We start from the raw sequence: 22,765 nt of genomic DNA, 5'->3' as shown, positions 1-22,765 counted from the left end.
ACTCGTGCATCCTCTCTCATAGTAGGTAATGAGGCAAGCATACTCCTCCACCTACTAACGAATTTACCCTCTCCTCGAACACTTGACCACTTATCAGTTTCTGAGTTTGATCCCTTACCCTTGATCCCTTATCTTACCTACCAAACCATAATTATAAACCGCCTCTATAAAAAGATATCGTTTAGTTTTACCAGTTTTTATCATGGAGAATGGTGTGTGTGTGTGTGTCACACACACAGAAAGAAAGAAAGAAAGAAAGAAAGAAAGACAGATTTTCAAACAAGAGACACTATTAAATCATTTATTGAAATATAAATCATCTGAATGTACATAATGCATAATGAAACATTGAAACATGAGGATAACTTCCGGGTATTGGTGATAACTACCTATAATTATAGATGCTGTACCGTGGATTATACTTCATACGTCTCTTTCCCCCCACTTCTTCCACTCTACATTCACAACGCTGTTGCCATAGAGAGGAAACCTTCCAGAGCCAAACCAAGCCCTTCTCTCAACAAAAAGTCCAATCATTTCACACATCAAATACAAGGAAAATACAAAAAAAGTGCTACAGTTTTAATGTGATCACAGAGAACATCACAGTCGACGGTAGAGACAGACGAAAGCAGTTGGACAGCTGGTAGGAAATACTGCAGGACTGAACATTAAACGTACACATAATGATGTATGTTGCTGACATCACGTTATGTGTAGAAAACTAGTGTATTTAACATTGGTACAACACCTGTGCTTCTGTCTCTGTACAGGACAGCAAAATGGCTGTACATACGACATCAGCTAAATCACTGCTACCAATCAGAACAACACATGCATAACGTCCTCTCTGATTTGGAAAATGTACCAGCTCCTTGGCTTTGAGAAGCATGAGATCTGTCAAACTGTCAAATCAGACGACTATGGTGTTTTTCCTCACTTGTTCCCTTCCTTTTTTTCTGCAGTGAATAACGCTTTGTGTTTATTATTAACATCAATTCATTACTATTATTACAATGGCATAAGCTCAAAGCTTGAAAACAACACATATTCTTGCATGCTGTACTAATGCACATAAATGTACTTTGGTCCAGGTTCAATGTCACTCATACTTAGCATGAGTTCATTTTACAATTTGAATAAACAAATTCCCATTTCATCATTTACATTATGTAATGGTTTATGTTCTATGGAGTCTAGTTTTGGAAGTTAGTTGTATTCTTAATTTAAAACCCATATCATCACCTTCCTCGACGCAGTATTAAAAAATATACATATTTATATATATATATATATATAAGAAGTTTACATTTGTTTTGTTGAACTGCTGCACTTATTTAGCGATTGACAACATATGCCATATAATTGCATATAAAAACATATACATAGTCCAGATGTTGTGCTTTTTAATCAAAGTATTACTACTGATTGTGCCAGCATCAGATATATTGTAGTTATAGATCATATGCTGCAGGTAGGTGAGTTGTGAAGTAAAGCTGTCTGTTGTGTAGCTGGCCTCGTACTGGTCTGTTTGCTGACACTGGTGTGATGTGGTTTAAATAGTGGGTCTGTCTGTAGTGGTTCTGCATGGCTGAGATAAATTGCTGTTCATTCTGGGTCTTTGATTTTCACGCCTGATCCATTCTGATCCCTCCATCCATCCTTGCTTATGTTGCTGTTCGGAATGCCCATTACAATAAGGTTCTATACATTTATATAAAAATCTATCTTCCTCCATGTTCTCCTCATGTGCACTTAGTCCCATCCAAAACTGACCTTCTATAGAGACTCAGTAACCACAGGATAGTGGCGAGTCCTCAGTGTCCCATCTATCCATCTATCTATGCACGTCCCTCCAGCCCCACAGGGGGCGCTTTCTGAGGAGGGAACAGAAGGCATACCATGATCTGGCCACAGACTCATCCAAGCAGTGAAGTGGTTTTTCTCTGTCCTCCTAAGAGGACTGAAGGTGTGTGGGGCGGGGGATGAGGTGGGTTTGAGATAGGGGGTGGCGAGGACGAGTGGGTGGTTTAAGGGTCTATGTTCAGGTGTCTTTCCCACCAATATCCCCCTCTCTTTGGCAGGCTTTAGGTTTCTACAGGCCTGTCACAGAAAGCTGTCCTCCACCAGCTCTGAGTCCAGACACATCTCATCCAATAGGGTGATGTCCTCCAGGGTCTCTCCTTCTCTCTTGGCCAGCGTGGAGCTGGAGCCCGACTCTATGGCACTCTCCTCAGACGTCTGAGAGCTACACAGGACAGAGAGGAGCAGGTTAGTGTTACTAAACAGCTAATGGGAGTAAATGGAGTATAGTATACAGGAGTGAGTTAAATAAGACGGGCATCTCACTTCCTGGATTTGCTAGACAGGACTAGCACATGTTTTGGTGTAAAACAGTGTTATCAATCTGTACCACTTATTTTATTATTATTTTTTTTTTTAACCTTTATTTAACCAGGCAAGTCAGTTAAGAACAAATTCTTATTTTCAATGACGGCCTAGGAACAGTGGGTTAACTGCCTGTTCAGGGGCAGAACGACAGATTAGTACCCTGTCAGCTCAGCTGTTTGAACTTGCAACCTTCCGGTTCCTAGTCCAACTCTCTAACCACTAGGCTACCCTGCCGTGGGTCTGAAATGAAGATAGACATGTCTGACACTGAGGTGGTAGCCTACCTGTGGCGATTCCTCTTGCAGTACTCGTCATCAGACAGGGGGTCCAGGTCAGGAAGGGGGATGATGTAACCACTGTCAGAGCTGAGGCGCTGCTCGTCGAAGCCACTCTCCCTGTCTTTCGACTTGCCCTGGTTCTTATAGGTGATCCCAACGTAGGTGTCGTCATTCTCCACCTGGACCCTGGTCACTGCCGGGTGGTCACTCTTCAGGAACTCATGGTTCACCCTCTCGAAACACTGCACAATCAGAGAAAGAGAGGGCACAATGAACATCAACCTATCTAGTAGCATTGGAGCAGAATGTCTACAGTACCATTGAGAAAACGTTGCTATACGGCTAGCTGTTTCTAAAGCCATGAGCACTGTGCATATAAAGGCAATACTTTTGGCCTGTACTAGTCAGAGTTATTTAGTGCTCTGGTAACTCCCATACAGTACATCCAAAACAGCTGCATCGGCTTCATAAATCACAAAACTCAGAAATCTGATGAATCCTAAAACTGATATAACACGTGAACCAGTTCAACCAGCTGTCATTGGTATGTCTGTTCTCACTCAGTCCGTCTGTTAGCCTGGTGGTGAGACCCATACAGTGAACCACATTTCCCACCCCACCCTAGCCCAGCCAACCCCAATCCGAGGTGCTAAAATGGGAGCCAGCTCCTCCACTCTCCTGGGCCATTAAAGTAGAGTAGTGGGGAGAGGAGAGGAGGAGGTTTGATGTGCCATGTGTGGCGTGCTGTTTAATTGGCTCGTTACGGTTAGCCTAGCCGGTGGACGGAGGCGAGACCTAGGAGCTGGGGCTGCTGTTGCTGTTGCTGCGTCACTACAGTGGTTGGGGCTGGCCACTGACCGCCAGCTGAAGCATTAGCATTCTAATCACCGCCAGGGCTGGGCTTTAACACAGCGGAAATGCACAGCGCCCACAGAAAAACACTCAACAGGCAGAGCCCACAGAAACACACTCAACTGGCAGATCCCACAGAAACACACTCAACTGGCAGAGCCCACAGAAACACACTCAACTGGCAGAGCCCACAGAAACACACTCAACTGGCAGAGCCCACAGAAACACACTCAACTGGCAGACCCCACAGAAACACACTCAACTGGAAGAGTTGGGGGGAAGTGGTTGTGAGTTTGAGTTTGTGAGCCTGGCTTTAGATGAACTTCTACACTACACACTATTAGTAATGTAGAACTATAACATGACCCAATGCTAGGGGGAGGAGAAAGAGGATGGTTGACACACTTACTCCGCTCCTGGTGAAAAATAGGATTGGTCAGGAAAGGTAAAAGAGGGATGAGACTGATAGAAAGGAAAATAAATTATAGGAGTGAAGAGTAGGTCCAAACGTCATCGGTCAGGGTCAGAAATGAAAAGGAGAGGGAGATTAGAAAGCAGGTGTGAGGAACCCTGTTAGAGGCCGTTAGGTCAGAGGTCATACAGTAGAGACACCCACCCTCTTGTAGCCGGAAGGCAGCAGTGAGGCCACGCTCTCACTCAGGCTGAAGAAGGAAGGCCTCTTCTCAGGCTCACTATTCCAACACTTCATCATCATCTCATACCTGGAGGAGGGAAAACACACTAGTTGAACAGATAGAACAGGACAAACAGTGCAGGGAGGAACAGCCATGGCATTGTACATCACAGTTTAGTACTGTGCGTTCGACTTTTACAGCAGTAGTACATAGCCTTCCATAGTAGTTTCAAATAGTGTTTTGGCATAATAATGTACACAGCACAACATGTAATTATTATATATAAAAATATATGTACATACACATCAGTGGGGGCATGCTCAGGTTTGGCCATCCTGTAGCCACTCTTGATCTTGTTGTAGAAGCTGGAGTCCACTACCATCCCTGGGTATGGGGTGCCACCTTTAACACAAACACACTGCCATCAGTACACCAGCAAACACCCATATCACTGTCAACACACTGTATCTACACACTGATCTGGAGTCAGCCGTCTCCCTAACACGCTGTTGTTAATGTGTCACTGAAAAAGGTCAGGGGTCAGCTGAGTTTCACCTAGAGAGAAGATCTCCCAGAGGAGGATGCCATAGGACCAGACGTCACTGAGGGTGGTGTACATGTTGTCAAAGATACTCTCCGGAGCCATCCACTTCACTGGCAGGAAGGTCTGTGGTCACAGAGCGCAGATGGATCAAACACACTGCACGCGTATAACAGACACTACAATTAGTGGACCATAATGGAGTGCTAACATGAACAAGCAGGGGACAAACCACCTTCACAGATACACGTCTAAGTTCATCAGGGGACACAAACAGCCAGTATCGTTCGTGCCAGAGGAAAACTCACGCTGCCTTTGGAGACGTAGTTGTTGTCGTGCATGATGTCTCTGGCCAGGCCAAAGTCACAGATCTTTACAATCTTCCCCTGAGAGAGCAGGACATTCCTGGCAGCCAGGTCCCGATGCACACACTACACCGCAAAATTCAGCGTTTCATTAATCTCAATTCAATCAGAACACACATTCTTTCCTTTCATTCTCTCTTACCTCCTTGTGTTTTACAGGGTGGCTTTATATCAACAAGCCAGCCTAAGACACGGCCTTGACTGACCACTCCGGCCCAGAGTATATTCAAGGATAATAACTAGGAGGCTGTTATGAGGAGCTTATAACTGCTTTGTACTCAGTGTAATTCCAGCCTACTGGGTGTTCTATATAAAGACCTGGCCTGTCTCCTGAGCAGTGAGCTCAGCCTTCATAGGGCCGCTTATCACACAACCCCTGATTTAGCCAACCTCTTGGCTTTCACAGCTGTCATCAAGCACAACAGCAGCCCACAACCTGCCTGCCATCATTACCGTGGTTACCCCTGAAATGTACAGGGTTGACGTGGCAACCGACCCACTCCCTGCTGTGTACCAACAGAGAGGACAGAACCAGCTTGCCAGTGGCACCAGCTTCTCCTAAGCCAATGGAATCATGTCGCCACCACTTCCTTCTTTAGTTGCTAAGTCATACTGTTAAAAGATGGATATGGTTTCCTAGCCTCACCTCTGTGTCTCTAGTTGATATCATCACCTGTCTGTTGGGTAGCTATTCTATTGTATGACATCCTCCCCAGCCCACCGCACTGAACTAACATCATGTTACCAGTCCCCTCTGATCTACAATCATTCCCAGCCTTTGGTCACTCACGTTCTTAGAGGATAGGAACTCCATGCCTCTGGCCACCTGGTAGGTGAAGCTGAGCAGGTCTGTGGTGCTGAGGCCCTCGTTACCATCCCCTGACAGCATGTTGTCCATCTCACTATCTGGATCAGGAAAACACACACAAACCCATTTAGCTTCAGTCGGTCTATGAGTGAGTGAATAAAGTGTTTGTATGTTTATGTGCATGTAAATATAGAACTGGTTGCTGTAACCCGTTTATTCCTAATGGCAGGGAGAACGATGCATTATTATGTGTGCTACAATTACCCGCTCTATATGATTACAGGCCGGCCCAGGCAGGCCTACATACTGAGAAGGGTGGACCCCTCAACACAACCAGCACTGACTTAAACCCTGCACTTCAGCCAACGCAGCCAAGCCACACAGCGAGAGGGCAAGGAGAGTTAGATTAAGAGAGGAAGAGCAAAAGGGAAGAGAAGGAGGCTGTCAGACTGTGTACTCACCACCCTTCTGTGATGGCGGGTGGTTGTATTCGGACCTCTGGATGTCGGAGTACTTGGAGGCGTCACTCATCTCCAGCATGGGCACGTACTGTGTGGTGTCTGCCTGCTTCATGTCCATGTAGTCCCCTTTACCACTCTCAAAGGACAGGATCACATAGCTGCATGGCGACAGGGAGGGAGAGAGGGAGAAGGGGAGGTCGGGAGGAGACCAACAACAGACATGTTAGAGTCGCCATTGGTTCTCTAAGAAGGCCCAGTTTACTGTATGTTGTGAGGTTCCCTACATAGAGGGTGTGGTTGATGGTCAGGGTGGTTGAGATTAAATAGTGGTGTGGTCACACTCTGAAATGTGGTCATTGTGAGTCATCCGTCAACACAGATCAGCAAACAGAGAGGAGCTGGACAGAGACCATTAACAGGTACCAAACAAGAGTAATGTGATTAGCCTGAAAGCCGAGTACCACTTCAGACACAGATTTGATTAGTGGAAGACGCCAGACAACCCCCTCAGCCATGAGGAAGCCTGGGGTAGGGTTACGTTATGTTACTGAGTGAGTGCAGTAAAGTGCTGCGTCAATGAGACAGAATGACTGAGTGGGGTAAAGGAGGAGCAACTGAAGAGGGGGACACACGACAGAGGGGTGGGTGTGTGTGTCTGTGTTTCCTGGCCTGTGTGTGAGTGTGCGCTCCTGTGTATGTTTTCGGAGCCCAATCCTATAGCCCAGCTAGCACACAATGTTCTGAGAACCATATGATTTTTAGAGCTTGGTTGAGAGTGTGGTTGTCCTATCATTAAGTTGCATACAACCTTCTGGGAATGGTGCAGGATACCCAGCTAGCACATAACATTCTGAGAACCATATGTTTCTTAAGTGGGAATTTCAGTACTTCATCATAACATTTCCTACAGGTTTCATCATGGTTCTATTTAAAGTGATGTTCTGAAATTGTTCAGAGAATGTTAATAAACAATGTTCTTCTGTGAGAATTTCAGTTATTCAATATAATGTTTTCTGCAGGTTTCCTCGTGATTATATTTAAAGTCATGTTCTCTGAACATTAAGAAAATGTTCCAGAAAAAAACACAAGAAAACATTAGTAACGTTCAAAGAACATTCTAAGAGTGTTATTTAAAACATAGACATTCTAAGAGTGTTATTTAAAACATAGACATTCTAAGAGTGTTATTTAAAACATAGACATTCTAAGAGTGTTATTTAAAACATAGACATTCTAAGAGTGTTATTTAAAACATAGACATTCTAAGAGTGTTATTTAAAACATAGACATTCTAAGAGTGTTATTTAAAACATAGACATTCTAAGAGTGTTATTTAAAACATAGACATTCTAAGAGTGTTATTTAAAACATAGACATTCTAAGAGTGTTATTTAAAACATAGACATTCTAAGAGTGTTATTTAAAACATAGACATTCTAAGAGTGTTATTTAAAACATAGACATTCCAATCTTAGCGTCAACAAGACTCTCTCTGTCCTCTGTGCTCAGGAGTGTTGGCCCGCCAACTAATTGGCCACACCTAATCTTAATGAGTGTTTGTTTCCTTTGAAATGGGATCGGTTTGCTCCCGCAGTGACTAATTCCATGGACAAAACACACAAGATCATAGGTTTGAATCTCACTGACGCCGTGCCACAATAAACATTTTTATGTGTTTCCATGATTAATGCCTAAGCAAATTAATTTCCATGTGTCTTATCTGTTCAAAACTGTTAACCTAAGCTAGCAAGGTTATTAATTCTTATTGAAACATGTTCTCAGAACATGATTTAATTACCTTCAAATAACCTCTAATTTACGTTCTCAGAACGTTAATAAAATCTCCCAGGAAAACTTTCAGGGAATCACAGTAAAATGTTCTCAGAACCTCCCTGCAACTTAAAAATCTACATTCCCAGAACTGTCTAAATGTTCACTTTCCTTTCTCAGAACATTTAAAAAAACATTCAGTTTTACCAGTTCCCAGAACCAATGCGAAACCAAAAAAGTAGGTTGTCACAACTTCCAAGGAACCAAATGTGCTAGCTGGGATGTCTCTTTACCTCCTGCTGCTCTCGTCTGCAGGGTTGATGCCAAAGATGTCCAGGTCTTTCTTGGTCTTCTCTGGGTGCACGCTGACAAAGTTTTCTCTGTTCTTGTGCAGGTAGTTGACAAGGTCTCCATAGAAGCAATACTCAGTGATGATGTAGGTGGGGCCTGGGAATGGGAACAGAACAAAGAGATAGAGACACAGGCGTCAGTCTGCTGGCTAGTCTTATCAGAGGCTCGTAAAGGCTAAAAGCAACGTCAAGAGGGCAAGCTTTTACACTCATAAAAATCCTATTAAAATACCACATCCACCATCGGCTCAGAGAGAAATGGCAACTTCCCTTCTTGGCTATCAAAACTGTGTGTGTGTGTGTGTGTGTGTGTGTGTGTGTGTGTGTGTGTGTGTGTGTGCGTGCGCATGCGTGCCTATGCGCATATGTGTGTGCGTTCATTTGTGCATGTGTAGTCACCTGACTTGGTACAGGCCCCAAGCAGGTTGACGATGTTGAGGTGAGGGCCCAGGTGAGTCATAATCTTCAGCTCTGACATCAGGGCCTGTTTCTCACTGGAGCGGGCCGTGGCTGCAACGAGAAACAAATCAATCACACCACAACTATCAGTCCATCACACACAAATCAATCAACAACACCCATCAATGCCTGCAATTGTTTCATCGATCACAACGTAAGGGAGCACGCACACCGCACCGAATGTGGATCTGCAGTGCAGATGTGTGTGTTTTATGGACCACCCGCTGATGGAGGTCTGACTGACAACATTTTCATGTGATTCTACGTGTAGAATCGGTTTGCACTCAGTTTACAAATTACGGCCGGCACTCCGTTCAGAGTTGCTAAGTACTCTCGGCCGGGAAAGACTACCGGTGTGTCTGAGCCTTAAGGTATTGTTGTGACTCTGATGGTGTTCAAGGACACAGCTCTCTCCAGGCAATCTCCACAGGCCTTAATGATCCTCTCTATAGCTCTCTGTATAGCTGTCTGTGGTCAACTCACGTTTCAGCATCTTCACGGCCACCTTCATGACGGGCTGGGAGCGGCTGAGTCCGTATGCGGTTCCCTCCACCACCTTCCCAAACGCCCCAGAGCCCAGGATACGTCCTGCGGTCATGGCATACAATCAGTTAACATGGAGTGTAAACAAATACACAAACCAAGACAGGCAAGCAAACACACACACAGACACACACACACACACACAGACAGACAAAAACACACGTACACACGTCTGCCTCTGCCCTCTCATCAGTGACTTCCCCAGGTCCCCAGTGGTTGAGATTCTCTTTGATCAGTGAGTCACAACCCAAACCCTAGGCAGCACGTCCCAGCCACCCCTGTCTGCCAGGCCAGATGGCCTTATCACATCTTCACTTCAAAGGCCAGAGGGAGACATCCAGACCACAGCCTGACCAGAACACGACCATCAGACCATGGTGCTGTGAACCTCTGACCACCCGAACGTGGTGATGTGACACTCTGACAAGAACAGGACCACAACAGGACCACAGAGGAAGCAGTGCAGACGGCTCACCCAGTACGAGCCCATCGCGAGAGAACTCCCATCTGGAGTCATAGGGTAGCTGCATGGGGTCCACGTAGATGTACTCATGACCATCAGGGCTCACTGACTCTATCACCCTCCAACGGATCTCATAGCGAGGCTTCTGGAGGACAGAGGACGTAGCAAAACAGATCAGTACCTAAGGCTCTAGGACACTTACAGTGTAGATGAGTGAGTGAGTGAGTGAGTGAGTGGGTGGGTGGATGGGTTTGTGTTTGTGTGTGAGGGGCATTGATCATCTGCTGTACCTGTTTCCAGATAATGACCAGAACAATGAGTGAGATGATGACAAAGACCAGCAGCACCAGGGCAGCAGCAGCTACAGTCAGCTCTGAGTGAGGGTCTGTTCAGGAAGAGAACCACCACACACACACATGAGATGGAGAGCACAACATGGAGAATGCCACAGAGAACAAAAATAACATGGAGAAATCAATGTAAGTCAATATGGGAATGTTAGTTTGATGAATTGAAAAACCCCAAATGAGGTCAAATATGAAGACCTTCAACATGGCAATCCAAGTACCCTATTTAAATGGTATAGTTCAGCATGCAGTCTCACACCCAATCAGCCAAGCCAGTGGGGCCTCAAACGGTGTGTTGAAGGGATTAAGGAGATGGGCAGGGTTGGGGAGGGGGGCACAGCTGGAGGGGCCAAATGGCTTAAACTACTGGGGATTCACTTTTCACAGTAAAAGTCTCCCAGGCTAACACACAGCTGCACAATGACAGTGTGGGACACGCTACACCCACCACAGATAGCTTTACCAGACAGCTGCCTCAACACTGACAGCCCAGCAAAGTCTCTTCAACGCCTATCACATGTCAAGTGTCACAAAGGGAAGCAACTACAGGAAGAAACTAGCTAGTAAAAGAGGAGACCACAGGAGGAAGAAAATATACCGCAGGCAAAATGGCAATCTAAGATACTGTAAATCTACTCACCACACTCTGCCAACCATGTTTGTTGTTTAACTGAAGGAGGAGGTAAGTGTGACTTAGTGAGTGTATGTCTCACCTTGTGACACCAGTTTGACCTCCCTGCTGACGGTGGCCATCTCGTTCCTGGCCAGGCAGCGAACAGCCAAGGTGTTCTCCAGATGCCCAAAGATCACCTGACTCTCCAGCTGGTTGTCCTGGTCGATGTGCGCTTCCACAGTGATCTCCGTGTTGTTGGTAGGCAGGGGCACCCACTCAGACGAGTCGTTGGCACAGCTGGACAGGGTAGGAAGGAAGGAAGGAAGGAAGGAAGGAAGGAAGGAAGGAAGGAAGGAAGGAAGGAAGGAAGGAAGGAAGGAAGGAAGGAAGGAAGGAAGGAAGGAAGGGTAAAGACATGAGACCAAATGATACCATGACATTGTCACATTGGGCATAGTAGCATATGAAGTGGCCAGGTAGAGGTGAACAATGTACAGTAGGTGTATGTGAATTCTAAGAAAGAAAACGGGCTATTGTTGGACTGAAAGAGAGAGAATGGAGAGATGAAGAGGAAGAAGGCAGGGTCGTGAGAGTGTGCTCTTACTGTTTGATGTTCTTGCAGATGAACCACTCCACCTTAGGAGTGGGCATGCCTCCAGCGATACACACTACAGACTGGCCTGAGGCTGAGCCATGGTGGAGGTCCATCAGGTCCACAATGACTGCAGGCACTGGACACAGACAGAGGGAACAGGGGGTCAGACCACCATACAGACACAGACAGAGGGAACAGGGGGTCAGACCACCATACAGACACAGAGAGAGGGGGAGCGAGAGAGAGAGGTGGGTAAAAGAAAGAGTTTCAGGGAGTATGGGAGCCCTGTTAGTCAGTAAAATAAAGGTCAATCCAAATGAAGTGGTTGCAGCATTCCTCTGCCTCACCTTTGACCTGCAGGCTGAAGTTGTGGCTGTGGGTCTGGTTCCCGTTCTGCACTCTGATGGTGTAGTTCCCACTGTCCTCCTCTTTGGCCCGAATCAGGGTCAGAACACTCTGGTACCTACAGAGTCCAAACAACATGTATGATTACACTCTAATCATGGCAACCATGAGCACGCTGTTAAGTCTGTCACGAGAGACTAGTTCCACTAACATCGCACAACAACACCAGACCTTAATAATAGCCATGATCTTGATCTTGCTGACCTGAACATGTTATTAGCCAATGAGTGTAGTGTGCAGGACGGTGGTATATCCGATCTCTTCAGCGTTGAATAATGTCTGAGGAAGTCTCAACTGATCTTGCTGACCAGAACATGTTATTAGCCAATGAGTGTAGTGTGCGAGTATTTAGGTGTTGTTGAGTGGCAGTCTTTCTCACCTGGTCTCGCTGACCTGCCGGAGGCTGGTGGTTATCTCAGCCGCCACGTCGTTGAGAGGGAGGCCATCTTTGAGCCATGTGACCTGAGCGCTGGGAAAGGAGTCAATGTCAGCCTGGAACTGTCTGACCTCATCCAAATCTGCTGACTCCTGTGAACTGAACGCCGGGCGCAGCGACACGAATGGCCTCTCTATCAGGACAGAAAATGGAGATAGAACCATTAATACATTATGTAAAGGTTACAGGTACTTGTAGCAAGATGACAAACCAAGATTATTGCCTTGTTATTAGGTAAATAAACAGTGACACAAACGTACCATAGACAGTGATGGCCAGCTTCTTGGTCTGGTTCTCGTTGCTGATGATGTCAGTGATGGAGCAGACGTAGATGCCGCTGTCTTTGGCTGAGGCCTGGGGGACAGTCAATGTGTACTGGATCTCCTGGTCCCTCTTATTCTCACGCACCGACTTCAAGCCCCGGTCCGCCTGACACACACACAGACACACACAAGTTAGACCCATTTATAATCAAACAAACAAATGCATTTTAAAATGAGTCAATTAATTTCCTCTCCAATAAGAGAATAATAATTGTGTATGTGCTTTTGTTTACCAGTTTTCCAGGGTACTTCCAGTGGTCTTCCAGTATCTCAGACCCCCGGGCCACACAAATCACAGTGATGGTGTCTCCCACCAAGAGGGCTGTCTTCTGGGCCTTCAGCTCCACACGCAGCTCCGATCCCCCTGCCCAGCCGTGGACGATGTACTCCTCACTGAGGTGCTCCTCTCCGTTGACGAGGGCCTTACAGAAGTAGGTTCCTGCGCTGAAGAAGCCCACGGCACCCCTCTTGCTGTCGTAGACTGCCATGGGCACGGCCTGCTGGGTATCAGCGTTGACCAGGGTCACATTGGCACCGGGGTCTGACACACGACACTGGATCTCCATCTCATCATGACCATTCAGGACGTGGTTGCCAAAGGGCACCAGCGAGGGTATGAAGGGCACCTCTGGATCTGAGGAAGAGAGAAGAGGGCATGGTAAGTTTCCTATAATACAAATTGCTAGCACACATTTAAATACAGCACCACAGTGTTGTCTTCCCTATACCTGGCACATATATGTAGATGCTGCTGTCCTCTCCTTCCTCAGTGGAGTTCCCTCCTTTGTAGAAGCAGGTGTAGAAGCCAGTGTGCCCTGCTGTCGCGTTCTCTACAGTAACCGTGGTGATGAACAGGCCGCTGTTGTCCTCCTCGGTCTGCTCTGATAGGTAGACGGGCGTGTCCCAGGCCAGCTCGGCCTCGCCCCTGCAGGTCAGGGTGAAGGGGGTGTGGAGGGGAACAATCCACTCCTCTCTCTGGGGGAACAGCACTGGCGCTGAGGCTGGCTGGAACAGTACTGGGCCTGATTCTGGAAGACACACACAGGCAGACATAATGTCATATTTATGACGATACTGAGATAACACACACACACACACACGGACGTATTCAGTTGCTAACACATTTGAAAACACAGAAACATAAATGCACGTTCACACACATGTAGAAGTGCATTTTCATTTGGCTTGAGGTTATTCTCACCTTTCACTTTGAGGGTGAAGGAGAACTGGGCAGTGTGAGCGCTGCTGAGGACCACGACGGTGTAATTCCCACTGTCCTCCTCTAGTGACTGCCGAAGAGTCAGAGTGCTCTGATAGCTGAGAGATGGGCAGAGAACCACATAGCTCAGTGCAGCACACACCACACAGAGCTCCAAAGACACACTGACACACAGACACCGGCGTTGCTATATACAAATGTTATGATCTTACTGGTTGCCCGCCAGACGTCTGGTCTTGGTGAGGAAGTAGCTGTTCTCAGTGATGGCGATACCGTCTTTCAGCCAGGTGACTTTAGGAGCTGGGAAGGCTTCAATACTGATGGTGAACTCTGTCTCCTCCATCATACTGACAAACTCCACCGCTCCAATCCCACTGTGGTCCAACATCACAAAGGAGTTCTCCTCTACAGAGAGGGGTGCAAAAGAGAGGATGTAGAAGAAAGAGAGAGGAATAGAGGGGGGACACCCCAAAGGAAGGACAAGAGAAACCGAAAAAGAGAAATGAAAGTCTGGCACACATCTGTTGAAGCCATCCCATAAAGCATTGGGGCTGATGATGAAAGCAGAGGTGTGCCTCGACTCTACTGTGGGGAGACTGCAGAACCCCTTCCCTCTAGCGCCTCATACTGACACTGACCGGCACGATGAATTAACTCTACGCATTCATGTGAATTCAATGAGACTACTTTTAAAGACTCCAACCAAGTTGAATACATCTACAACTAAGTGGTATTGGTAATAAATAGACATGTTTTTGAAGGATAGGCAATGTCTTAAGACAAAATGTCTACAATGCATGCTTTGACTGGCGATAAACATCTCTCGTATTTTTCCAATAACAATTTGAATTGGCCATAAGGACGAGCGAGCGTACCAAAGACAGTGACAGCCACCATGTTGGCTCTGATCTCTCCACTGAAGTTGTTGGTGATAGAGCACTCATACACCCCACTGTCCTGAGAGGAGGCTGCTGGGATACTGAGGGTGTAGACCACTCTATCAGGCAGAGCCTGCTTCAACTGGACTGCATCCACAGCCTAGATAGAGGAACAAGAGGACAGGAGATTAAAACCACTGTAGACACAAACACATGCACACATACACACACACACACACACACACACACACACACACACACACACCGTCTATCCTCGTATTTAGGAAATAAAATATATTGTCTCTATACTCTTATCCGCCTTTTTACAGGTTTTAGTGTTTAATTCTGCATGTCAGAGCAGCATGTCTCTCTGTCTGTCTGTGAGCTGATGGTTAAAACACGTGCTGGTCCACAGGAGATAAATCAGGACCCAAGACTTTTAAAAGCCTGTAATTGCAACTGAGACTAAAGCCAAGAGTCAGAAGTCCTGAGTTCTAGTTACCTTAACTGTCTCTGGAAAAGGGCTTGGAGTAATCCCACCACTAAAACAGACGCTCTGTCACAATGCCATGCCGGGATTACCGTAACAGTGCACACAAAGACGGCGGTGACAACGCACATTTTAATCAACATAGACACTTCAGACAAAGTCTCTATCCACTACCCATACTACTATCATATACACTGGCACACAAACTTAAATGAACTAAATGACGCACGACTATACACACGAATGGACACACTCTCATTACCTCATATAAAACATGCCATTGACCTAACACACACTCAATGCTCAAACACATCCACACACATCCTACGTTCACTGGGGTTACGAGGAGGTGGGGCGCATGTCTGCTCTACACATCCAGAGGTCACAGAGGTCACGTGATTCACTGTTTCCCCTCTCCTTTGAACTTCCTTCTTGCTTCTACCCATTTGCCCTGTTTTTTAACAAACAACTGTCTCACTCCTTCCCTCTGTCTGACTGGGGTTATACTACCATGATGCACCATTTGGCTCCAGCCCTGGTAATGGACACGGCGCTGAGATACAGCTGTACTTAGTGACACATACCTTTAACAACTAAGGCCCATCCATCCTCAGAGTTATGTTACGCGGACACACACTGTGCCTGAGCCCAAGCCATTCATCACTACAAGAAGACTGGGGAGATGAATCAGACGTAGTGACACCAAGAGGGATAAAGGATGGAAAGAGAGAAGGAGAGCTGGATCGAGAGACAGAAGGAGACATACTAAGAAGGGAAGAGAAGTGGGCTATGGAGAAAGGACGACAAGGAGATATAGATATTATTAAAAGGGAGGCAAGAGAGGAGGCCAACACGGGAGAGGAAGTAGAGGAAAGAGGGAGGGTGTGGGAGGAGTGACAAACACTGACAGACAGAGAGACAGAGTGAGACGGAGAGAGGGATAAGGCCCTTGCCTGTTTCATGGGGTGAAGCCACTGCTGCTGGTAGGGCAGTCCTGGAGGTGCCACACAGGTGATGTTGAAGGGTTCCCCCAGTCTCACTGCCTCCTCGCTGGCCTTCACCTCCACGTGGAAGTCCTCCATCACTGTACAGACCACCACGGGAGGGAGGAACAATATGGTCAACAGGAACAATACAGTCAACAGGGACAATATGGTCATCTACAGGTCCCTGCATGGTCAACTGCTCCCCCTGACAGCCATGAGGTCATCCCCCTCTCAGAGTTCACTGCAGGCTGATGCCATCACACTCTCTCCGTCTGTCTGACAACAACCATGTGAAGTCATCTCCCCTGGTCCTAATGACATGATGTCATTTATTCAATGCAGTCAGATCTCTCTCTCTCACAAAGACAGTTTTTTTTAAATATATGTTTTTATCCAAAGCGGCTTATAGCCATGTGAACATACAACCAATGTGATATGAAAACTAAGCAGCGCAGCCAAATCATCCACATCTGGACTTACGTTTGTTGTCCTTCACGGTGTAGATGTCACTGGTCGTTGTCACGCCGTTCACGATGGTCTCACAGACGTAGAGTCCAGCGTCCAGGTTGCCAATGAAGCCGATCTTGTTGTCATAAGCAGCGTCCACCTCTACTCCACTGGGAGCACTCTTTAGGACCACCGGGGATCGAGGGTCTGACACCCTGCATGGGATGATGGTTTCACCAGGATAGACTAGAACTACCATGCTACCTGGCTCCTCGGGCACGAACGGAACCTTGGGATCTGCACAAGGCAAAACAAGTTTGTTCGGTCAAAAAAACTGCAAGCTATGGGAAGTAGAATAGAACGGAATAAAGTGATGGTGCATGGAAATGACAACCTTTCCCACCAAATTTACCTGGGACAAAAACGTATATGACTGCCTCATTGTCTTCATCATCCTCTTCATCGCCCTCTTCGTCTTGGTATTTGCAGATGTAATATCCGGTGTGTGTCACGGAAGCGTTATAGATGAAGAGCGTGGCAGTGTAATATCCAGGCAAAACGAATGTGTTGACCGGTAAGGGCTCGACCCAAGCAACGTTCCTTTTACTAGTGCAGCTGATGTTGAAAACGGAGAGTGGCTCGAGAACAAACTCATCTTCAGTTGATACAATGGTCGGTGGCGTCAGTCCGCAGGTAACTAAAGGAAAGCGCAACAGTTCACTGAGCGTCCATAGGGTAATCAATACAAAAACATAAAGGTTTTTAACAGTGATAAAACTAAAACTAAAAGGCAGGTTGTTTTGTTTCGCAACGGAATCTGACTAAATGAACACACCCAGGGGTGTATTCATTACATCTTGGAACAGAAACCGTTTAACCAAATGGAAGCAAACAGATCAAACGGAAAACAAAATGAGGAGGGATCTACCTGAATTTGTCCAATATAAACTCTAGTTTTCGTTGCAAAACATTTTCCTTTTGGAGTAAATGTTTTAATGAATACACCCCCAGGTGATAGAAAGGTTTTTACTTATTTAAATGAGCTTCTTACCCGATAACAATCCAAACAAGACCACCCCAATGATGAGACATGTCTTCATTTCATCCATGGTCACGGATGGTTAATTCAGCTGGAAGAGTAGAAACACAGGCAGGTCAAACATGGTTCCACCAGATGTTGCAAAAACAAAAGTATCAGCCTAAGCGAAGAGAAAATACATTGACTCATGGTAGAAGATACCTATGTCTTTTTGGAAAACATTGCAATTTGCTCAATTAAAAATCAATAGGTGGACTTTTATTGCTCCAGCACAGCATTTAGACTGGCTGTCCTTCTCCTTTCTCCAGTTGTAACTGTGGCATGCCAGGTCTTGTAAATGGCACAATGAGTCAATGATTACGCTGGTTTGTTCTTGGGAGATGTTCAATAAAACGTTGGATATGGTTGAATAGCATAGGGGCCAAGGTAAAAAAAAAAAAATCAGGCACTGAAGTCGCTAGGGGGCGACATAGTACATGTTTTGCTTGCATCAGGCATCTTCTGGCTGTAAATTCTTTCTCCAGCAGGAAAGTTCCTTTGTTCCATGTCATCTAGTCCCCTCAAAAGGAATATTATATTTCTGTGGCTAGGTAGGCTACAAACTTGCAGACTGTATTTGTCTTCTCCATACAATGCACATTAGTAGCAGCAACATGAGTTGGATGTGCATTAGGCTATATAGAACTACAGAAATTGTGTGCTCCTTCTCTTCTTATTGCTTTGAAGTTTTATATCTGGCCTTCTCTATTTTCAATTTGATTGATTTACCTGCCTAATCTAGCACCCTAGCCTTTCAAGTGAATTTTAGAGTTACCAGTACCACCCATGAATGTGTTTGCTAGTGACAGAGACATGGTTGTTGAATTCATTCATGTTCAGTACTGTGGCTTTTACTAATTGAGATCCTAAGTGACTATGTTATCATTAAAATTGTAATAGTTAAGATAATTAATATTCATAAGGCCTTCTTTAGAGGGCCTAGATTTGCCCTAACACAGTAGTCTAAAGCTCTTAGTTTAGAGGCTGCATCAGGCCTGCATGTTACATCATGATGCCTTGCAAAGAGATGTGTAATTCCTATTAGAATACAGACAGAACTGTAATATCTAACTTTTTTTTATTTTATGACTGCTAGGGTTGGATAGACTACTACATCTAAAACTGGAACAACCATTTCAGTAACGGGCGTAATAAATCCAAGTAACAGATTAGAATAATTTAGAAAAATGTATGTTATTCATATTTGAGTAGAATAAGATTCATAAATCAATCAATGTACATGCAAAAACATAGATACTGAAGCAAACCATTTGAAAAATTAACCTGCAATATAGTATGCTGGGAAATATGATAATGATGCCTGTGGTTTTGGTTCAACTCTGTATTGTTAACGCCAACACTGGGCTTCTTTTACGCCACTGAATGTTAAGTTAACCCTTTACAGTGTTAATGTAACTCGTGAATCAACACTAGGAATGTTACACTGACAAATCAACACTAGTTAACAATTGTCTGTGTGCTATGAAAGGGACACATCTGCAGGCTTCAGTACATTTAAATAACATTTTAGAATTCCAAAGAACTGTAGATGCCACGTCAAGAACCCCACACTTAAGTCAAAGGTTATTTATCGTGCAAGAGTTATCCAAGGAACCTTAAGAGCTGAGGAAGAACCATTTAAGAACCTTTATTTTTTTCAGTGTTGGTTTGTAAACCAAGCAACTCGACCAACATACGTTTTTGAGCTGTTAAATAACTAATCTAGGTTTAATCTAGTTTGCCGTTTGGTCATGTTCTGGTCAACAGACATTTTCCTGGTCTGTGTGTTATCTGTCTGTCTGTCTGTGATATTTTGGACCCTGAATTCCATCAGCAAATGATCAGAGACAGACGCAACTCCAAGCAGAGGCGCGCGCTCAACGCTGAAAACATTGGAAACATGAATGCAGTCTACCAGTTTTACTCTAATCTATTATTTGTTTTAAACACATTTGTGACTATAGGATAATTGTTTTAAACTATCTACTAATTGTTCTATTCTCCCATTGGGGCGATTAAAATAGTCTACATTATTTTTGTATCCATTATCAAAATCCCTTTTGTCTTATAACAGTTTGCTGCTACTTTGACTGTAAGAGAGTTGTTTGTGCGAATCCGCTCTGTCTCATCCCGGACTGGCTAATTATGACTGGCAAATCAAACCCAGGGTTAGAGAGCCTGTAATTAAGAGCCCTCCCTGAAGATAAGTCTGTAAGACAAACATTAGCGTGAGAATCCTGACTAATATACTTCGACACTTTTGCGCACATCGTTGGTGCAGGACATTTCCTATCCAGCCTGTTGTGCAAATGTACCGCTTGTCCGCTGGTTCTCCTCTCCCCTATTTTCCTCACCCCCACCAACAGTACAGTCCCAACAAATGTGCAGCCTACCAAACGCGCCGTTCTGGGCTTGACACTTTGGAGCAACAGCTGAGGGAGGGATGTTCAGCTCACTGTCCTCCACAGACACTTAAACTGTTAAATGCAATCCCACGTGTGCAGAATTGATTTCCATGGGAATATAGCAGAGAGATTTATAAAGATAGCATTTCGAAATGAAGAGGGTCATTGAGGCAAGCAAGGCAGTGAGTTTCACTGATGAAAAACTTTAACTGTTCTATCTATTCGAAATTTGGCTTTCGTGCAGCGCTCAACTCAATTATTTAAATCTTAAGAAATATAATGCATCATTCAATTATGATCTAATTATGAATACTTTTCTTGGTGACAATACGCGTGTAGGCTTTTTGCATTTTGTTGTCTGGCGCACTGAAATTACATCCAACCAGGAATGGGGTCCCCCTTACCCTACTTTTTTTTTGTAGTGGGTCACAAAATGACTCTTGTGTCTAACTTAAAATCCGATCGGCTACAGCCTGTTTCCCATCTCAGAAAGCAAATCCCAATGCACATTATTCCATTTAATTCCACACATTCCAAGCGCAGAAACGAAAATAACTTGAAATCCAATTTCCAATGTGTTTCCCATTAGATGAGAGGGCAGGCAGCGCAATCCCACAATGGAGGCTCAGTTCTCGAGGTGACACCTCCAGCAGTAAGGCCGAAATCGAGCGCTTTTATCCAGTCGAGTTAGCAACATTTCTCCGCTCCGCATCCGGGGGTGAGACCATATGTTGCATGGAAAACTGAATCCCGTTCAATGCAGAAAGAAGTAACACATAGCCTGCAAGCTAATGCATCTTCAAAGTTTAAACACGTTTTGTGAAATGTTTCCTCGTAGCGAAATTAGGATAATGAAAGCCCCCAAATATTGATGGCTGGATCCGGTATGATGAATAATTTCTTATCAGGAAAAAAAATCACAATGTTGTGCCATAATAAAAAGCTAGGCTATTTTGTGAATTTTCACAAAAGGACATATTCAACTGGCCTACAAGTGGTTTAGTAACTTTTTTATTTTTTTCATATAAAAATGATCTCAATTAATAGGATTTTTGAGAAAATTAAAGTTTGCATAATTGAAAAAGATTAGCTAATTTGTCTAAAATACAAACCTTTTAAATTCCCTTGGATTTTGCGTCTCGATGATAAATCCCAGTAGAATTAAATCAGGAGCATAAAATCACTCCGGTGAGGGCTCCCCTCAGTGAAGGCTCCTCTCAGTGAAGGCTCCTCTCCTCAAGTGTAGTAGTAGTAATCCTATGGCCACGATCCTTCACTCTGAGAGCTAGCATATGTGCACCCCTCCGTCCACGACCGCGCTCACAAATGCGCTTGAGCTACAGCGACCTGTAATTGATTCAACGTTACAGTCCATCCTTCCCCCCAAAAAACTAATCATCTGGCTCAAAGTAAATAACACTCAGGAAATGACCCCCTCTACTCCGCTCCAGCAAGTAGTTCCTTTCAAAATAAGAGTCCTAGCTGTTTTCTCAGTGAGAGTGGAGCGGGAGTCAGATTTCTCTGCTATGTAGTGATGTAGGAAAGGGGGAGAAATAAGAATCCGGTTTAGAGACTATTATAGAAGGAAAGCACGCAATATACATTTGAGTTATCAAGCGACATTTAAGGATGTTTGCGCAAAGACGCAAAGGGAACACACTTTCAAATGTACAAATATGACCAGGGTTGTTTTAGTAATTATTAAGATGGCCTATGTTTAAAATAAGTCAAATAAATGTGATTGTCATACACATCTAATTAAATAGTAACAATAGTATACTAATAGGTTGTATTTGGAGAGTTTTGGTCTAACACTAGTATAGCCTAGAGATCATCGGCACTTTTCAAAACCCGAAACTTGGAAACATGAGTGTCCAAGCCTCCATAGCGCATAGGGGGCGCTCCAACACCATGAACTACACAACTCAAATCTCCCTCTCACCCTCTCTCTCTCTCTCAACCACATATTTGCTTCATTTAACTCTCAGATAGAATAACTTCCAGTCATTCTTGTTTTTTGGGCAATAGCTTATAAAGAAAAACAACAAAATTATAGTTGCTTTGTTGGCAGATTTGGCACACCATTGCCCCTGTTTACAGACACTGTGAAGGTGATATGTGACTCCCTGCCTCACCCCCAGACATGAAGCTCTCCTAACAGTCACACAGGATAAAGGGTCATCATGAATTTATATCTGACTGCACTCAGCGATACGGAGCCAGGTCAGACAACCAGGCCGGTTGACCTGGCTTCTCTCTCACGCACCGCAGCGCTTCCCTAGCAGAGAAACACATCTCTCCAGCCTCTCAGCACGATGACTTCCACATGTTCCTGGCTTAGACGAAGAATCGCAACAACAACAAAAACAGTGTACCTTTTTCTCCAAACAAAGAAGTCAACATTTTGTGCCTAAAACGTGTAGAGATCCTTACTGTGGGCTATCATTTTCTTTCACACTCTACAACAACACATTCAAAACGTCAGACCGTTAAAATAGTAAGTTCATTGGAATTTTCGGAATTGTGATTTGTTGTAAGCAAATTGGCTATACAAAAAAAAACTGAACCAATGCATTGCTGCACAAATCAGTTGGATACCTACACGTATGTAGCCAACTGCATTCAGA

The 22,765-nt window shown here is 44.9% G+C and overlaps 1 protein-coding gene across 1 annotated transcript; it reads right to left on the bottom strand.

Annotated features, from left to right (window-relative positions):
• Positions 1–287: 287 nt before the first annotated feature.
• pdgfra (platelet-derived growth factor receptor, alpha polypeptide) lies at positions 288–21,547 on the bottom strand. Its single transcript, XM_021599407.2, has 28 exons — positions 21,251–21,547; positions 17,707–17,785; positions 17,068–17,352; positions 16,689–16,952; positions 16,176–16,306; positions 14,730–14,892; positions 14,067–14,259; positions 13,837–13,952; positions 13,364–13,663; positions 12,869–13,269; positions 12,573–12,741; positions 12,256–12,445; positions 11,819–11,934; positions 11,481–11,607; positions 10,977–11,173; positions 10,207–10,301; positions 9,929–10,061; positions 9,394–9,498; positions 8,851–8,961; positions 8,395–8,548; positions 6,332–6,489; positions 5,853–5,968; positions 5,006–5,128; positions 4,712–4,823; positions 4,459–4,558; positions 4,138–4,243; positions 2,676–2,911; positions 288–2,248 (listed from the first exon to the last, which is right to left on the bottom strand). Exons 2-28 carry the CDS (start codon positions 17,762–17,764, stop codon positions 2,107–2,109), a joined length of 4,401 nt encoding a protein of 1,466 aa, XP_021455082.1. The 5' UTR covers positions 17,765–17,785; positions 21,251–21,547; the 3' UTR covers positions 288–2,106.
• Between the last annotated feature and the right edge of the window lie 1,218 nt (positions 21,548–22,765).

Source organism: Oncorhynchus mykiss, chromosome 30, assembly GCF_013265735.2.
Source record: "Oncorhynchus mykiss isolate Arlee chromosome 30, USDA_OmykA_1.1, whole genome shotgun sequence".
Taxonomy (NCBI): domain Eukaryota; kingdom Metazoa; phylum Chordata; class Actinopteri; order Salmoniformes; family Salmonidae; genus Oncorhynchus; species Oncorhynchus mykiss.
This window is presented reverse-complemented; position numbering and strand designations above follow the sequence as displayed.